Source organism: Girardinichthys multiradiatus, chromosome 22 (assembly GCF_021462225.1).
Source record: "Girardinichthys multiradiatus isolate DD_20200921_A chromosome 22, DD_fGirMul_XY1, whole genome shotgun sequence".
Classification (NCBI taxonomy): domain Eukaryota; kingdom Metazoa; phylum Chordata; class Actinopteri; order Cyprinodontiformes; family Goodeidae; genus Girardinichthys; species Girardinichthys multiradiatus.
Genome location: NC_061814.1, coordinates 32281987 through 32300098, shown reverse-complemented (window position 1 = coordinate 32300098; position 18112 = coordinate 32281987). Strand labels below are relative to the sequence as shown.

The 18112-nt window shown below is 40.3% G+C and overlaps 1 protein-coding gene across 4 annotated transcripts; it reads left to right on the top strand.

Moving 5' to 3' along the window:
• Positions 1 to 1526: 1526 nt before the first annotated feature.
• Positions 1527 to 17841, top strand: rrbp1a (ribosome binding protein 1a). Of its 4 annotated transcripts, none has more exons than XM_047351359.1 (27): positions 1527 to 1763; positions 3800 to 4802; positions 6358 to 6515; positions 6606 to 6728; positions 7658 to 7810; positions 7953 to 8071; positions 8176 to 8329; positions 10186 to 10324; positions 10421 to 10602; positions 10686 to 10723; positions 10812 to 10887; positions 10994 to 11031; positions 11114 to 11195; positions 11276 to 11313; positions 12438 to 12510; positions 12591 to 12680; positions 12772 to 12846; positions 12942 to 13022; positions 13111 to 13203; positions 13292 to 13342; positions 13428 to 13508; positions 14510 to 14593; positions 14833 to 14910; positions 15431 to 15514; positions 15599 to 15697; positions 17103 to 17246; positions 17334 to 17841. In XM_047351359.1, the coding sequence occupies exons 2-27, from the start codon at positions 3818 to 3820 to the stop codon at positions 17370 to 17372; spliced, it is 3357 nt and encodes a 1118-aa protein (XP_047207315.1). In that variant the 5' UTR covers positions 1527 to 1763; positions 3800 to 3817; the 3' UTR covers positions 17373 to 17841. The 4 variants fall into 4 exon arrangements, with proteins under 4 accessions (XP_047207315.1, XP_047207316.1, XP_047207317.1 ...); XM_047351360.1 differs by having other exon boundaries at positions 6355 to 6515; positions 10689 to 10723; XM_047351358.1 differs by having other exon boundaries at positions 1528 to 1763; positions 6355 to 6515.
• The last annotated feature ends 271 nt before the right edge of the window (positions 17842 to 18112 follow it).

Here is an 18112-nt window from a genome sequence, read left to right as displayed (position 1 = left end):
AGTAGAATCTGACAAAGTAGTTTTTAAACTTTACATTTAGCTAAAAACAATACAAAGTAATCATATTCAATTAACGCTTCAGTAAAAGCATAAAACTGATAAATATTGGTTTTGACAGTAAACATTTCTCAGAAGAAATAGAGGAAACATTACTTTTCATTTAGAAAGATTAAGAAGATCAGATATGTGTTATTGAAGCACAATTCTTTTTTTGACCGTTATAGTGTTAGTGTAAAAGATACTTACAGATTTACTTTTTTTTTTGTGGCTTTTTTGTAACACTTGCATAGTTCAGATTATGAAACACATTTTAATATTAGACAAGGAAAAGTAAAGACAAAACGCAGCTTACAAATTATGATTTTATGAGGGAAAAGCACTATTCAAACCAATGTGGTGCTATGTAATTGACCCCCTTGTTAAATCATGATATAACTACAATAAATCACATTTTTTGGAAATCTGAGTTGGTAGGCCAGGACCGCTGGCCAACCAAAATTACTCAAAGAGCTTGTGAACGTCTCATCTAGGAGGTCACAAGAAACCAGAAAGCATCTCAAGCACTGCCAGCATCAGTTGGCTCAGTTAGGAAGCATTCATAATTCAACAATAGGAAGAAAAAAAAACTAGGGAAACATTTTTTTTTTTTTTGGATTGGCAAGGCAAAAGAGTACTTTTTTGGAGTGGATCTCTCTGGTATAAAACTAACAGAGCATTTGAAAAAAAAAAAAAAAAGACATCATACTGGCAGTCAAACACGGTGATGCTAGTGTGACGGTCTGGGGCTGCTTTGCTCCATCGGGACCTGGAAGACTTGCTGTAATTGACGGAACAATGATTTCTGCATTTATCTGTGACAAAAAAAGGAAAAACAAGAAATTTCTCTTAATGTGGAGTTAGTTTTAAGTTAATTTATATATTTGCTACTTCACTGAATTAACACATTAAAATAGATTTGTTTGTAGGTATGTTAATTATTCACTCCAGGTATGGAGGTGTATTGTGTTGTTTAAGTGTTCCCTTTATTTTTTTGAGCAGTGTCTATATATATATATATATATATATATATATATATATAATTTATTTTTCTTTAAATCTTTCCTAAGACTAAGGGTTTTTAATACATTTTTATTTTATACTATACAAAAGAAACTTTTGAATGTATATCGAACCATTTATAAAGTATACTTTGGAAACTATAAATGTTGAGACTGCAACTATAGAAATCTTTCTGAGCTTTCTCACATTGACAATTCTAAGACTACAGAAGGAAACCCCTTTTATTTTTCCTTTGTTCAGAGCTCCACATCAATTTCTGACAGGACTGCTAAAGGTAACGCAAAGTATCTCAAAAGTCTAAAGGAATTATCGCGGTTTTGTTGTAAATATGGAAGGTCTCCGTTCAAAAACAAACCGCTTTTGTTTGACTGAAAGTGAAGGACTACAAATCCCAACAGAATCTCTTCCGGTCTGAGCTCCTTCTCAGCCAATCGGAGGCCTTCTGGATTTACGGTAGCAGTAAGAGGCAGAGGGCCAGCGCGTCTAGCCAGCTCGAAGTGCCACGACTTCACAGCAGACCTCGGATCCAAGCGCAGTGAGGGGGAGAGCGCAGTTAGACGAAAAAAGACAAGAATCAAGTTAGCTGATTTATAAAGGTAGCTTTCCACAGAAGTCTCCTCATCTCCAACCCAGAGTCCGTTTTTGCCCTCAACCAGCACCTTCTTGAAGCAAGCAGACGTCGCTTTGCCAGGACCAAAAGCGCAGTAAGTGTGGGATTCTTGGAAAATGTTATTCATTGAGTCAGCTTTGCTAGCTTGGACAGCTATCTTCGAGCTAAACCGTTAAATAACTACTTGGATAGAAAAACTCCGGGTGAAACTTAAGAGGAACGATTTAGACTTTTCCTTCTTGGTCATTTTATTTTCGGGTTTTATTGCGGGACCAACAGTTGGCGAACTGAACATTAGCAAAATCGATTAATATTGATAGCTCTACAGCTAGCTGTTAAGTAACGTTTTAAAGCTTTAATGACATGATTCTGCGCACTATATCAGTGTCTTAATGTGTGCTTCCCCCTCAGGGCCCTTTAAACGTGTTAAATAAACAGTCGCGAAGTTGGTGAAAACGCTGCTTTTATAATAGTATATTACAATAAAAACTGAGGATTTATGCTCAGATATTGCTTGCAGTACGTCTGGGTGAGAAATGAAGACTTATTTTAATTCCCAAAGTACCCCACAGAAGGAATTCCGGTGCACAAGAATGCAAGGCAGAGTCTAGAGTTTGGAAAGTACACGTAGCCTGAACACATCAGGAGGTTGAGTCTCCTGTAAAGGCTGAAATCATCCCAAGTTGGGGTTTTCTTGAAGTCCTCCTCTTTTGGTCAGTCTGAGTGGAGATGCACTGACGTGTGACACCGCAGATCAGGAAGCAGCACAATGTTTTTTCAGTGTTCTTCTTTTAGGACCTGCAATGAACAGGGACTCTGGACTCTGATGGCACTAAAATTGCTGAGCAGTTGTTCCATGTGAATTTGTTTTTGCAGAAAGCTATCTTTATGTTCCCCCCCCCCTTTTTTTTTCTTTTTTTTGGAACACATTTATTTTACTTTTCCTGGATTTTAGTTTGTAGATAAACACAAATCAAGCAGAAGCTGCTGGCAACTTTTCCTGCCCTGCAGGCTCAGTGTTCTGGTTTGTGACTGGAGCTGTAGGTTGAAAGCCCTTCTTGGCTTATTTCTTTATAACAGGACAGGAAATTAAAGCTAACCATCTGCCAACTTCTGGAAAAAATATCTTTTGGTTTGTGTTGCTGTATGGTTAGGATTTGTATCACTGTTAAATTAATACAATAAGCATATGATTACATTTCACAAATTCTTACATTTGTTTAACATTTTCATGGATTAATTCAAAGATTTATGAAATTCTTGCTAATAACAATTATTAAATTTTATGAATCAGAATTAATTTGATCATAAAGAAATTCCCTTCAACATGAATTATGTAATCTGTTTTGTTCTAATTCTGTTTTGTCTGTTTCTGTAACTAACAGTTCACATTTTTGACATTAATTAAAAGAATAAAATGGCATAACCAAATGTATTTTACACATTCATACAGACAAATCATTTACTATCTTTATTGAAAATGATCTAATCTTTACAAAACAAATTTTGCAAAAAATTATTATTTTAAACATTTTGTAAAAATGATTTAAACAAAACACAATACTTACATTTGTGCAGATGGATAGAGGAAGTTCAAAAAATATTAAAAACACACACATCGATATACAAAACAAAACATACCCCCCTCCCCAATAAGTATTTCTTTTATTTGCAAAGAAGCTGTTGGGTAACAACGTCTCCTGCGTAGTTTGCTTTTGTGCTTTTTCTTGCTACGTTTTGAGTTGCAGTTCTCGGTGAAACAGCATTCAAAGTGCACAGAGAATCCATCCTTCAGTTATTTAAGCAGATGCTTTAACCAAACAGAACAAATATGTTTTTTTAGGTTATTTCTGAGCTACTGCTCATTGCTCCACAGTCTGGTGCATAAATCAACCTTCACTCAAACTTATTGGGGTATTAGCGACACCTTGAGGTGGTTAAAAGTAAAGACCACTATTGTTCCCCACAAAGCATTTCTCTTTCTCCATTAATTCACTGGTATGTTACTGTTTTTGTTTTTAGCTTGGCATACAATACAACACTGCCAGAATTACCCAATTACTTGCCTAGGTTATTGTTGTAAACATACTGTTAGTACTTCTGTACATAACTTCTTATTTGTCATTTTAGGTTCACTGAATTCAAAAGATGGATATCTATGACCCCCAGACCCTTGGGATTGTGGTATTTGGTGGCTTTATGGTGATCTCTGCCATAGGGATTGCCCTGGTGTCCACCTTCTCCATGAAGGAAACCTCTTATGAGGAGGCCCTCGCTAAACAGCGCAGGGAGTTGGGTAAAACACAGTCAGTTCGCTCGGAGAAAAAGAAAAAGGACAAAGTAGCGGAGAAGAAGAGCCGTGGGAAGAAAAAAGAGGAGAAGCCCAATGGAAAAATCCCGGAACAGGAGAAGGCTGAAGAAGTTGCTGACTCTGAAGCTGAAGTAGCCAATGAGCCTGCTGCTGCACCAGCTGTATCTGCTATTCCTGCCCCTGAGCCTGCTCCAGTGGTTGAAGTTAAACCATCTGCAGCCCCAGTGGCTGCAGAGACCCAACCCAAAGCTGCAGCTGAACCCAGCTCTGCAGCTGAACCCAGCTCTGCTGCTGAGCCCTTACCCGTGCCCTCGCCTAAGGAGAAAAAGAAGAAGAAGGTGGCAAAGGTTGAGCCAGCCTCAACTCAGCCAGCTCCAGTGGTGTCTACTCCCACACCAGTGAAGTCTTTAGCAGCCACTTCTACAACCCAGCCTCTCCTATCTGTGCAGACCAAAGCAGTGATATCATCCTCTGCACCAGCATCTTCAAAACCTGCTCCTGCATCCACCAAGGCTCCTGCAGCTCCTGCATCAACCAAATCTGCACCTGCTCCAGCACCTGCCCCCACATCAGCTAAGTCTACCAATGCCCAAGCTAAATCTTCCCCTGCACCAAACAAATCGACCCCCACACCAAACAGGTCTGCCTCAGCCCCAGCGAAGTCTACACCAGCTCCATCCAAGGCTGCCCCAGTGCTAGAGGCGGTCACCAAAGATGTCCCAGTAATGGCTGTGCCTCCAGTGGGGTCTCGGCAGGTTTCTGCTGCTCCAACAAAAGCACAGGAACCCAAGAAGAAGGCTTCCAAAAAGAAGTCTGAGCCTGGTAAGCACATGTGGTCCAGATTAAATATAGCTTTAGGAGCCATTTTGTACATGTACATTTTAAAAATGTGAGTTTAGTCCCATTCAAAAGTTCTTACACAGGCTGGGAAAAGTACCGAATTTGATTAAAGTAGGCCTGAATAATTACGAAAAAATGAAAATTAAAGTATGGAAAATGTTTGTATTTCCAGATCTTTTCTCACATTGTCTAAAAATTCCATTCGTCCTTCTGTCTGTTCATTATCCATCCATTTGTCCATCCATTGGTTGATTCCGTCTGTTCCTTCTGTATTTTTTCAGAGAACTAGCAACAATAAATTCATAGAGACCTTTTGTATTTCTCCTATAAACATTCGCTAAAAGAATTTGGGAAATCTGGAAAAAATGTGAATGAAGCCTGATTACAAGAACAGCATAGCTCTATTTGTGTTTTTAAATGCATCACTGCCCAGGGTTACTCTGTTTGGTAATTAACAGATATATTTCTTTAAATGAAAGGAAACTGGTTACTAGTTATGAAACCACAGCTACATTTCTCCAGCAGTCCTTTTACTGAAGGCTCGGAGCTACTGCTATGTCGCTTTTAGCGCTAACACACAACAACTTAGCCTTCTCCATTGAAGTGCAGGAAACGGTCAAGAAGCCAGGAACTACATTAGCCACAACACTGGTTAATATGCATTTTGCGCTGTTAAATGGAGAGATAAGGCATGCTTGCATAATTGGGGTACATAATTGTGCAGTCTCAGGAAGAAACAACCTGTCAGTAGTGATGATCTTCCAGCTCTGTACCCATAGTGCCAAGGGCCAGTGGTGGGTAACGTCTGGCACTCTGCTCTGAGGGGCCTAGAGCACAGCAGCTTGTCCAAACACTGTTGGGCCTGTTTGGTTAGCTTACAAAGCTTTTCAGTGCCTCTGACAATGAGCAGAGAGGAGGGGCTGACCTTCTCCTTTCCCTGAGACACGTCTCCGGCTGGTGCCACAATGACCGTGCATTTTGCCATCTGAAACTGCCCGGTGCAGCAGACTCGAAGGACAAGTCTCAACTTTGTTTTTTTTCCTAAAGCGGCGTTGACGTGTAGTCATCTCTAGGAAAGCCTGAAACTTTCAAAATGCTAGGATTTGTTTTAAATAGGTTGCACGGTGGCGCAGTTGGTAGCACTGTTGCCTTGCAGCAAGAAGGTCCTGGTTTCGATTCCCGGCCGGGGGTCTTTCTGCATGGACTTTGCATGTTCTCCCTGTGCATGCATGGGTTCTCACCGGGTACTCCGGCTTCCTCCCAGTCCAAAGACATGCCTGTTAGGTTAAATGGTCTCTCTAAATTGCCCTTAGGTGTATGAATGAGTGTGTGCTTTGTTGTTTATGTGTTGCCCTGCGATGGACTGGCGACCTGTTCAGGGTGTAACACCGCCTCTCGTCCATAGACTGCTGGAGATAGGCACCAGCTCCCCCGCGACCCACTATGGAATAAGCGGTAGAAAATGACTGACTGACTTGTTTTAAATAATAAATCGTTTCATTATTATCTCTCATATATGTTCATGCCTCCCCAGCAGCAGCAGCGGTGGTTGACACTGCTGACGCTCCGCTGCACCTACCCTATAAAGCTCTGGTTTCCACCATCAGCAGCATGATGTTCAGTGAGGGAGAGGCACACAGGCTCATTGAGATCCTCTCTGAGAAAGTCGGCATCATTCATGATTCCTGGCACATGGTATGAAACAGCAGTCAGTGATTGGGGGAAAAAAATGATGAAACGTAAAACAGGTATGTACTTTTTTTCTGTGCATTTTGGTGTTTTCAGGCCTCTCAAAAGGGAGATCCTGTCGCCATATTGAAGAAGCAGCTGGAGGAGAGAGAGAAGCAGCTGGCAGCAGAGCAGGAGGATTCTTCTGCAGCCAAGAATCGTCTCAGAGAGCTCACCAAGGTTCAAAACTGAAATACCCATCACAGCACATGTTCTGCCTGCAGAGCCACGTTGGCTCTAAGAGTGTTCGAATAAGTTTTTGCTGCTGTCAGATTTGCTCATGGGTTGCTTGCCAGTATCGAGGTAAACCGAGGTACAAAACAACTCAAAAGAGTTTATGTCAGTCATTGCTGCAAGTTAAAAGATCTGTGCATGAGATAAGAGACAACATGTTGGATTGGCCAGTTTCCGCAGGCAGAGTGGGGAAAAGATTTCTCCAAAAGTGGTTGACTCTGCTGACGCTCCGCTCAAAGTCAAAACATTTGATGTTCCCCTCCCGTATATGCAAATAGGTAGATTTACAGTACATGAAATAACTACATACCTTAAAGTACCCAACCTGGCCACATTTTATTCTAGTTGCATCAACACAGCCAACGTAGTATACATTTAGTTTGTGGATTAAATAAAAGCAATTGGATTATGTTAAACAGTTTTGTTTTAAACTTTAGTGTAAATTCTGTTCAGCCTTTTTGATGAAGGTTAACAGCTATAATTTCTCGGCCTTCAGAGTCTAGTTACTTTTTGTCCTGAAGGTGGAGCTAGAGGAAAGCACACAAGATAACTTGATGATTAAATCCGCATTTCTTAAAAGAGCAAATCCATAAAAATCCTTGTATTAAAGTCAGAATCCATCCTGCTACTCAGAGCTTTTAAGGTCACTATACTTTTAATTAAAAACTTAACAGCATTTTCACGGCTTTTCTCAGAATCACATTTATTTTATAAACTGGGTGTTTAATAATAATTATATTACTAGGCCAGAGACTCCAATAAAAATGATGCAATTAAAGCAGTGATGGTTGCTTTTCTTCACCCTGAAGTGACTCTGCAGCTACAGAGGCACGAAGTAAACCTGGATGGGTCTGACTGTATTTTGCATTAATCAGGAGCTTTCGGTAGAGAAGTCCAAGGTTGCCAGCGTGGAGACGCGGCTGAGTTCTCAGCTGAGCAAGAGGGAACAAGAAATGATTGCTCTGCAAGCCCGCATGCAAGCCAGTTACCAGGACCATGTAGCCCAGACCCAGAGGCTCAATGCAAAGGTTAGTTCCATTAATACTACGATTTATTTTGTCAGAACTTGATCTTGGGATCCTTATCTACTCAAAATAACTTGTATCTTAAGTTGAGATGGCTTTTTCAGTGCTTCTACAGTGTAGTTAATATGTAAACCTTAAACTGCAGATCCTGAGCCTGCAGGACCAGCTGGAAAAAGGCCCTAATGCCCAACTTGCTCGTCTACAACAGGAAAATTCAATCCTCCGCGATGCTCTAAACCAGGCAACTAGTCAAGCTGAGAGCAAGTGAGTTTATAACAATATTTAAGTACAGACTAAGTATCAACTTTGTGAAATTTTGGTTTTGAACGTTTTTTAAACTACTTTCTTTTTTGTCATTCTGCTTACAGACAAAATGCAGAACTGGCCAAGCTGCGTCAGGAATGTGCAAAGTTAACCAAAGAGCTGGGAGAGAAGACTGAAAGTCTGCTTGCTGATGAGCAAGTGAGGAAAGTGCTGGAGTCCAAGCTCTCTGCTGCAGAGAAGCAGCTCTCACTGCTGCAGGTTGGTCCGGCCTGTGGGAACGGCACATTTTCATTATATATACACGAGACGTACTCAAGTTTCCACGTGGAGGCAGATTTTTTTGTCTTGCCGTTTTCTGTTAAACCCCAGTGCCGTGTTTCAGCAGCCACTTGGTTATTGAGCGAAACGAAATGTAAGACTTTTCCTACCTATTCCCTGACCTTCTCATGTTCTGGGAATGGGTTACTGCAGGGATTAGGAATCAGCATAGCTGTGTAATAACTCAACTGCAAGAAAAATGCAGGAAAGATTTAGAATCTGGTCATCTTTACTCAATATTTGTATCGGACCCTTTATATAACTGTGTGCCACGCAAAGTACTTTACAAGAACAGACCCCTCACTGTGCCAAAACCAAAACACTGATGAAACGGAGAAAAACTATAGCAAAGAGAAGTTTAAATGTTTCAGTTTGTCAATGTAGACCAAATATCAAAGGGATTGCTGTGAAGAATTGTGTATAAAGACAAGCAAACAGCAAAACCCCCTGACAATGGACAAAGAAATGGATAAATATTTCTGAAACCAATAAAATGCACATCTGTAGAAATACAAGCAATTGTACAATAAAAATTATAAATATAAATAAAGTAAGATAAATGCAAATAAGTATATCAATAAAACTGTAGATGATTTTAAAAAAACATCCTAACTTGTTTGAAGGCTGATTGGACTATTTAAAGCCGTGCGGTCCAAACCTTTTGCTATGTGAACCAAAATCCTTAAGTTTAAAGTATGCAGGACACAATAAAAATGCAACAATGTTCTGCTCAACAATAAACTATTAATAGTTTTAATAAAACAAAGTATTCTGTCAAAAAAAAGGCATTTCATATTATAAAGTTTTTGACCTCATCGTTTTCTTGGTCTACAACTTTTTACTGTTTATTCTCAGCAACAACAACAGGATATAAAGGTCAAACATTTGCTTTGTTAAGCAAACTTTAATAATTGGTCTACGTCTGAATGAGTCACTAGGCGTGTGTGTGCTCCTTGCTATGAAATGAAAAGTAAAAGACAAATAGTTTGTGTTGTATCCGACATTTCCATTTTAACAATCTTTTAATCTGTCTCCATCTTTTTAAAAACATTTTTTAATTCACCCTAAAAGATTAAAAAAAGTGTCTGTCTTTGCTAGTGGTTTAAAATGTACTCGTTCTTGAATTGTAGTTTTGGACTGTAAAAAAACATTCAGAGGGTCACAAAGGGCCCCTGGGTCACACGTTGGACCCCCCCTCATCATAGGATGCTTTAAAACGAAAAATGTTTTGGAGACATTTAGTATTTTACAGTCATGGAATTATCAGAACCCCAGGAAATGTATTTTGGTGCCCATCAGAAAATCTATTGTTACACTTTACTGTTTGCAAAATAAATAAATAAAATGATCATATATGTTTGAATTAAAAAATAAAATGTTTTGAGTTTATAGTATTAAAAAGTGCATGTGTATACTGTAACCCTGCTGTAATGTTTGTTCTCTACCTGGTTTTAATTCAAACCACGTGCCTCAAAAAAAGGTTAATTTGCAACCTGTCTTTACCGTCTCTTCGTCTATTACTGGCTATTTGTAGGGACTTAGCACAACTGACAGGCCCCGTGGTTTAATCATTAACTTGCACACCATCACAGCTGTTTCATGTTTGTGTTACACAGCATTACACCTCCTTAAGTTCAGTGGACTTTCTGCGCAAAAAGAAATGCCTCAACAGTGTTAAAATGTCCACAACTGCCTGCCAAACTTATTCCACTTTTCTGTTAACACAAAGGATTCAGTATTGTGGTAAATCTTTGCTGCCCCCTGCTGTCTGATGCATTTTAACTAAAACCCTTTAGGAAAGCCGGGCAGAAAGTGAGCAGGCGTTGCAGAAGAGACTGGAGGAGGTGTCTGAGGAGCTCAGGACAACACAAAGCAGAAACGGCAGCCTGCAGGCCACTCTGGAGCAGACCCAGCAGGACAGTGGCGCACTTTCAGGTCAGAGAATGGCAAAGCAGCATTGTGTTCTTGGTCTTTCTTCTGCTACACTGTAGAGTATAACAATCTGGATTTAATTACATGTTGTCCATGCAGGGTATCAAGTACGCATAGAGAGATTGGAGGCTGAAGTCAAGGAGCGGTCTGCTCAGGTGGACACTCTCACTGTCCAGCTGGAGGAGACACAAGTAGAGAAGAACCAGCTTACACAGCAGGTAGTCTCCATCAACTCGCTGTTGGACGCAAGTCAGAACAAGCAGGATGACGACAGAAAACAGGTAGGCAATTTTTGCTTCAAAAATGTTTAGTTTGACTTTTGTTTGGGCGAAAAGCTGATTGATATCTATCATTTCTGCTTCAGCAGGCGGATCCAGCAGAACTGGAACATCTAAAGCTGAGGTAAGTGCATCATCTTTTTTGTTTTGCTAGCATCAAATATAAAGGTGATTATTTTAAAGATTTATTTTTTACCATTTCCTTTTTACAGCCTTCAGGAAAAGGACCGCCAGTTGAGTGCACTTCACGAGGAGGTGAAGCAGCTGCAGATAAAGCAGGAAGCTGCTGTGAGTGTTTGAATCATTTAATATTAAGTCCACTGTCCTGTAGCATCACTGCTTGTGTATAGCTATTGTTGTTTCTGACGCTAACAATAAGAATCTGTTCCAATAGGAAAACACAATTTCTGAACTCAAGCAAAAAAATAAGAGGTAAGGCAGTTCTTATGAATCTCTCAGATCCTGCAGGCTGCACTCACACTAACCGATACTTTTCATTTACGGTTGCATTTAGCGAGGATGCCACCCTCGTCTCGTCGCTTCAGGAAGAACTCAAGAACCTCAAAGAGGAGATGGTGCAAGTTAAAAACTTAAAAGTATGTTTTACTTTGTAAATGATTCTGTGGCCAAAGCTGTGTCACTGAACCAGTTTCTCATGTTTTTTCTGTTTTGACAGTCGGACAGTTCAGCAGAGCTCGCGCAACTGCAGAACAGGTAACATACAGCCATTGTTTTACTGCGCTCCTAATTATTCAGAGTGATAAAAGTTGCATCGGTGCTGCAGGAGAAAATCTGCTGAAAAACCTCACTAAAAATAGGACAAAAAGGAACAATTTACAATTCTTTTTGTCCCATAAACATTGAGATGACTCTAGATAAGGGTTTTACAGATTTGCTTCTGGGTCTTAAGAAGTCATAAAAATCCTACATTTAATCGGTCTCACATTGGGCCTTAAAACGTCCTAAATACGCCCTAATTTTCAGAACAGCTCTCGAATGTCTTAAATGTGCACATTAGGTCACTCATTGCTTTATGCATTGGCTTTTAGGTTTTTATTTAACAAATACGTCGGTGGCTTTCATTTCGTCTTTAATATGTAGTTCTGGCTGAGCAGTTCAGTTGAAAAAACTACAAACCCCATGGCGCTGGGAAGCAATAAGATCTGTCAAAAGGAATCTTTTGTCAAACCTTTAGCCTTCTCTGCTAAAGAACTTTAATCCTGAAACTGGCTTTTTGTATGCTTGGTCAAATAAAGTCAACATGTTCTTGTTACGTGATCTTCTACCAGCTACTTGTTGCCACTTTATTTAGGTGCAACGGCCCAGAAACACCTACTTAAATTGATAGTCACATTTAGTTTGCTTATGCTATAAAATAAGTTGTATGCAAGTTATAGGTTATATTATGAATAACTGAAATTAAATATAAACTCTTCAGTTAAATACATGTGCAGGAATGTACATGAATATGGAAAATATCAGTATTTGCGAAGTTTATTCCTATTATCAAATACTCCAATAAGTTGCATTTGTGGGTCCATTCATGCTTGACCACTGCAGGAGCCATAAATGTACAGTGAATTGTTGTATTTCTGCTTATAAACTTGGCTGAATAGAACTAAGAAATAAGGACGTTTTAGCCTGAAGAAGTATGGAGCTTGGACATTAAAATCATGTAGGAACCCTCGCCACATCGCTAAATCAGAAGCCAACTTAAGAGTTGTGTTGTTTCATGAAAATTCAGTTTGTAAGATGCTTTCTACCCAAATGTCCACAATCTTTGGAGTCTGGAAAAATGAGAAATTTCTTAGCTCAAAATCAGCTTTGCTTCTCGTCAGTCTGTCTGAGACGGAGTCCCTCGTTGCATCACTACAAGAAGAGCTGAGGGAAGCAAAAGCAGCTACAGATGCTGTAAGTCTTCATTTTTATGAGCTGCGTGACTTTATCAGTTGCTATTTGTGACCAGAACTGATCTTCCACTGCTGTTGCAGAATGCGGCGGCTCAACTGGCAGCTCTTCAAAGTGAAACCAAAGAAACTCTTCAGTCGCTCTTCCCACAGATACCAGTAGAAACAAAGCAGGTAAGAAATGGAGATCACTGACTGATGCACTCCCTGCTGTGCGAGGAAAGAACTGTACAGGGATGATCTGTCTGTTTTTATCTTCTTTTAGTCCAACTGGTTAAAGGTATTTACACAGAAAGCTCAGGAGGTACTGAGCCAGCAGAGTCAAGACACAGCATCGGCAGTAAGCAGCATTTTCTTTATATTTATTTGAAAAAAAAGAAAAGTTGATGAAAATGTTTCTAGAAGTAGGTTTGGTTGTGTTTGTTGTTGTTGCAGGAGAAACTGAAGGAATCAGAGGCAAACTATAGTTCCCTGCAGGCGGACTGTGACCAGTACAGGACTGTCCTGGCTGAAACTGTAAGTAAATAAAATAAAATAGCATGGACCGGTACTCTCAAGAAGCTCTCTAGATTACATAAATACTATTTGTTGAATTGTCATGCAGGAAGCAATGCTGAAACATCTGCAGCAAAGTGTAGAAGAGGAGGAGTTGGTTTGGAAGTCAAAGATGGGAAACTCAGAGGAACAGTTGAAGGAGGTATGTTGATGCCTGGTCTTTGTTTGTCCTGTTCAGACTCATCCTGTTCCAGACATAAATATTCCCTTTTGTGACCCTGGCCTGACAGGCTTTGCAGAAAGTCAGCAAGCTTGAAGCAGAAAGCCAAAGTGTAGAACAGGTTAGTTTTCCTACTATAAATCACCTTTTGAGGTAATTTTAGTCTAAAAATATTAAATGTTGTGTGTGTGTTTTAATTTCTGCAGTTGAAGGAACAAATTATGCTTCTTGAAGCTCAGCTTGAGAAACAATCAGACAACCCAATGACCTCAGAAGACGTGGAGCAGGTACACAATAAATACAAGCTGTCTTGTTTTCTATTAAGTCACATAAACAGCGCTTTGCAAAACTATTCACACCCCTTCAACTGTTGAGAATTTTGTCACTTTACAACACAAAATTATGCCTATTTTCCTGGGGTTTAATTCGATAGACCAACACAAAGTAGAGCAGAATTAAAAAGTAAATGCAAAAAAATTTTTTTTTTAAACTATTTTTACACCCAAGTCTGAAAACCCACTTTTTTGCTTCTGTATGGCGCATGTCTTAACCAGTTTCGTATGTTTAGAGACGCACATTGTTCTTTGCAAAATATCTCGAGCTCAGTCAGATTGGATGGAGGGCTTCTGTGAACATAATTTTTCACTAATTCTTCGTTTGATATAGGTCTGAACTTTGACTGGACCATTCTAACACATAAAAATGCTTTGATATGAGAACCGTTCTGGTTTCTGGTCTTATTCTTACTCCATTAGCTAAAAGATAAAAATGTAAAATTCTGAAAAATAAAATATCTGATTCCCACATCACAACTTGGGTATTTGTTCACTTTGGTTTTCATTTCGTTTTGTTTTTTTGTTTATTTTTAAGTTACTGGCAAAACCCACAGATAAATCTGTCTTCATGATGCTGTTTGTTCACCAACGTTCTCGTTGAGGTTTCAAGGTTGAGACCTTCGCAGAACAGCTGGATGTATACTGAGATTAAATACACACAGCTGGACTCTTTTTAGAAGGTGACTTTTGAAAGCAATTAGTTTACCCGGATTTTATTCAGGCAAATCTGTGTAAAGAAACTGAACACAAATGCAGGCCACCCTTCTCTTCTCTATTTCTTTATTTACTTCCACTTCACAGCTAAATGTTACTTTATTTTGGTCTATCAAACAAAATCCAAACAAATTACATTAAAGTTTGTGTTTGCATTGAGATACATGTGAAAACGTTCAGTGGGATATCATTACTTTTTACGACACTGAAGCTATTTCCTTGTTCCTCTCTGTGCTCAGCTGAAGCTGCAGCTGTCCGATTGTCAGAACCAGTTGGATCTGGCCCAGAAGGAGGTCCAGGCACACAAGGAGGAGCTCCAACAGGTGAGTTTTTAAATACATAGCCTTTTTGTTTCCTTCAAATGCAAACATTTACAAATCCAAATCCCTGAGTGACTAAAGTGAAAGAGAGGTAAAGGTGTTATTTAAGATCTGAGGAATGTGGAAATCCCTCCTTAATGCTCACAACCTGTTCTGAAAGGTGTCAGTGACGCGTGAGACCACAAGGGGATCAACCCCTGGTGATTACGTAACAAGTGACTGGCGACGGCTTCCTGTTTCAGGTCAGAGCACAGCTGGGCGAGATCACGACGCGGACGCGGGGAGAGCAGAACGGCCCAGCTGAGGCTGAACCCAGTCAGGTCAGGGTGCGAGGATCACAGGGCACCCTTCACTTCCTGTCAGAGAGTATCCGACAGTGACTGGAACAGCACCCCTGAACTTGGTTTAATCTGAAATGAAGAACCTTTATTTGTCATTAGGTTCTGGCTGATATCCTACATGAGGCCACCCAGCATGAAGTAAACATTAACAGATGGCCTTTGATACAAGAGGTGCTTCATTTCCAGTCAGTCCAGTACTTATCTGACAGTTGTTCTGTATGCTAACCGCTGTTTGCGTTGAATAAGTACACTAAACCCTCACCTCTGCTCTTCCTCCGCTATGTTGGCATGCTCACCTCTATCGTTTTAACCAAATTTTTCTTCACCATTAACAAAGTAGTAAAGATAAGTTCTGTACTTGAACATTTCAGAAACAATATAAGGAGAAGAAACTAACTTGGACCAGCTTGTGTGTGTGTTTTTTGGGTGTGTGCTGATTTGACACATGTCTTGGATAAGTGTGTGTTTACAGTGTGTGTCTGCGTGTGTGTACTGACAGGTCCAGAACGAGATGAATCAGACGATGGAGAAGCTGCATGGAGAGGAAACTCAAAGGCAGCAGCTCTCAGAGGAATTCACGCAGGTAGCAAAGAAGTTCTCTGTGCTCTAGTCGTATGTTCTTGTTCAACTCTAGTGGATAACATTGATCCATCTCTTTGTCCTCCAGGCCCAGAAGACAGTAGGTGATCTACAGGCCCAGCTGGATCTTTTAAAAGTTTCTTCAGATGCACCGCAGTCCGACACAGAAGATGTAGCTCAGCTCAAGGTTTGTTAGGATAATCAGATTTAACTTCCTGCTGGTAGGTGAACCTCCCAGGAGGTTTTCTTGCAGGATTACCCTGTATTTGTCTCCACCTATCTCTCCATCCACTCTGACCAGCTTCCTTGTCCCTGCTGAAGTAAATCCTGAGTGATTAAGTATGCCCCTTTTCCACTGACTCTATTTGGTCCGCCCGGAACGGCTCAGCACGGCCTTGCACTGCATTTTTTTTGAAAGGGTCTCCATAGACTCGCTTTCGCCCTGCGGAAGGTAACACTTCCTGGAGTTGCCGCTCCTCCTCTGTCCTGTGTTGTGCTGCATAACCGTGCCGAAACACGTGGCGTGAAAGTGCACCAATAAACACCTTTTCATTCCTTGTAGCCCCATCCAGCTGCCACTGAATATTGCAGTCTCCTATGATGGCCAGAAAAGATTGCACCTCGTCGTTGCTCCAAGGGGTGACTTTTCCAGATGACTGTGAGGACTCGGTCTTTCACTCTGTTGAATGCACGTTTCAAAAATGGCGGTTGTTTTTTTTCATGCTGGTCGACTCTTACGGATGGCCGCGCCCATGGCCAATCAGTGAACAGCAGTCTGTTCACGTCACATATGGTCCTGATTCTTGATAGTACCACTTCTGAAGCCGGCACTAAAAACGTAGGTACCGGTACTGAGAAAACGGTAATGGAAATGCTCGCAAAGAGAGCTGAGTCAGGCCAAATCAAGCCAGTGAAAAAGGGACAGTAGAGAGCAGCTGGACTTCTTCTTGTTTATTGAAGATGTTTCACCTCTCATCCAAAGTGCTTCATCAAGAAACGAGAGAAGACGACTAGTTGCCCTCTGTTTAAGCACTTGAGATCATCATATCCTGGATGACAAGGCATCCCCACAGCATGATCCTGCCAGCACTATGCTTCACTGTGAGGATGGTGTGTCCAGGGTGATGTGCATTCACAGAACTTTGCACATAGGCCTGAGAGTTCAGTTTTGATCTCCCACCATGTTTGATGTTCTTCTTTTACTTGTTTGCTGTTCTTACTACTTGTGACAAACTTCAAACAATCTTTTGTGGCACTTTCAATGTTTTTTTGCTATTTGTGTAGTGCACAACTAATAGTATTGTCAATAGATTCTTCCACCTGAGTTGTAGAGCTTTGCAACTCCTCCATAGTTACCATGTACCTGTTTCTTTTATCCCTAAAATGACACATTAAAACACTGTAAAACAAGTTTCTCACTATAATTAGTGACAATCTAACATGGTTATTTTATTTTAACTGTAATTGATGAGGTGACTTATGACTTCTGCCTTAAGTGCCCCTTGAGCCTTTCAGCCCCTTTTTCTCACGTTTTAGAAACTTTATAGATTTTACCTTATTCATAGTTCTGTTTGCCGTTCTTATTTAAACAGGAGCGCCTTGAGAAGGAGAAAAAGCTGTCCAAAGACCTTGGCCAAGCAGCCACTAAGCTCCAGCAGCTTCTTAAAGCTACTCAGGAGCAGCTGACCAAAGAGAGAGAGACTGTGAGAACACTACAGGAGCACCTGGAGGTCAAGGTGTGTCCGACACTGCTATGATGCAGAGATCGTCTTTAAATCTTTCCATATTCTGTCTTTTAAGACTTCTTATTTCTTTGTTTTTAGGGAGAATTTGTAGAACTGAAGGAAGGAACATCTGTCTGAGTTGAAGCTCACGAGGAACACTACAATAAAACTGCCAAATATGCCTTATGATTACCTAGTTATGCATTCCAAATTTATTCTTTCTTGTACTGTAGTTTGCATTTTTGTTCAAACCTTTAAGGATCAGATATTTTTGAATAATGATCATTTCAAAGTAAGACTAGAGGAGAGAATCCTGCTGCATTCTTTGTTGAAGCCCACATTCCAGCTACAATTCTGACCATGTCAGGAGTTATTTATCTCTTTGCCTTATATTATATTAACATTTCCCCATAGTTCAGTGTTAAAAAGGGAACGTGAAGGCACGTCAGACGTGCTTCAATCTGTGCAATTACTTTGTATGTCTTTTTTTTCTATGTGGTTGAATGATGGGAACACTTTATGGTTCATTGTTAGAGCCTGCTTTCCTCTGTATCTGGCTGACAAAACATCAGATTTGTATGAATGAATAAACTACAGTCGAGCACTATCTACTGCTGTCGAGTTGCACATCTGGGAAAAGGTGGGGCTGGAGAAGTTAATGCAAGTTTCAAGTCTGGTGTAACCTGCATCCACGACTTTCTCTTTAAGAGATGTTAACTAAGGGCAGCTGTGCAGTCAATCAGTGATGGTTTATGGCTCAGGGCGGCACAGCCTGGGGGGGCGTGATTAGTGCAGGTAAAAAAATTGGGTTTTTACCTTTTTCTTTTTTAAGGCTGTGGACTTAAATTGAGATGAAAACTGCCATTTATACCATATAT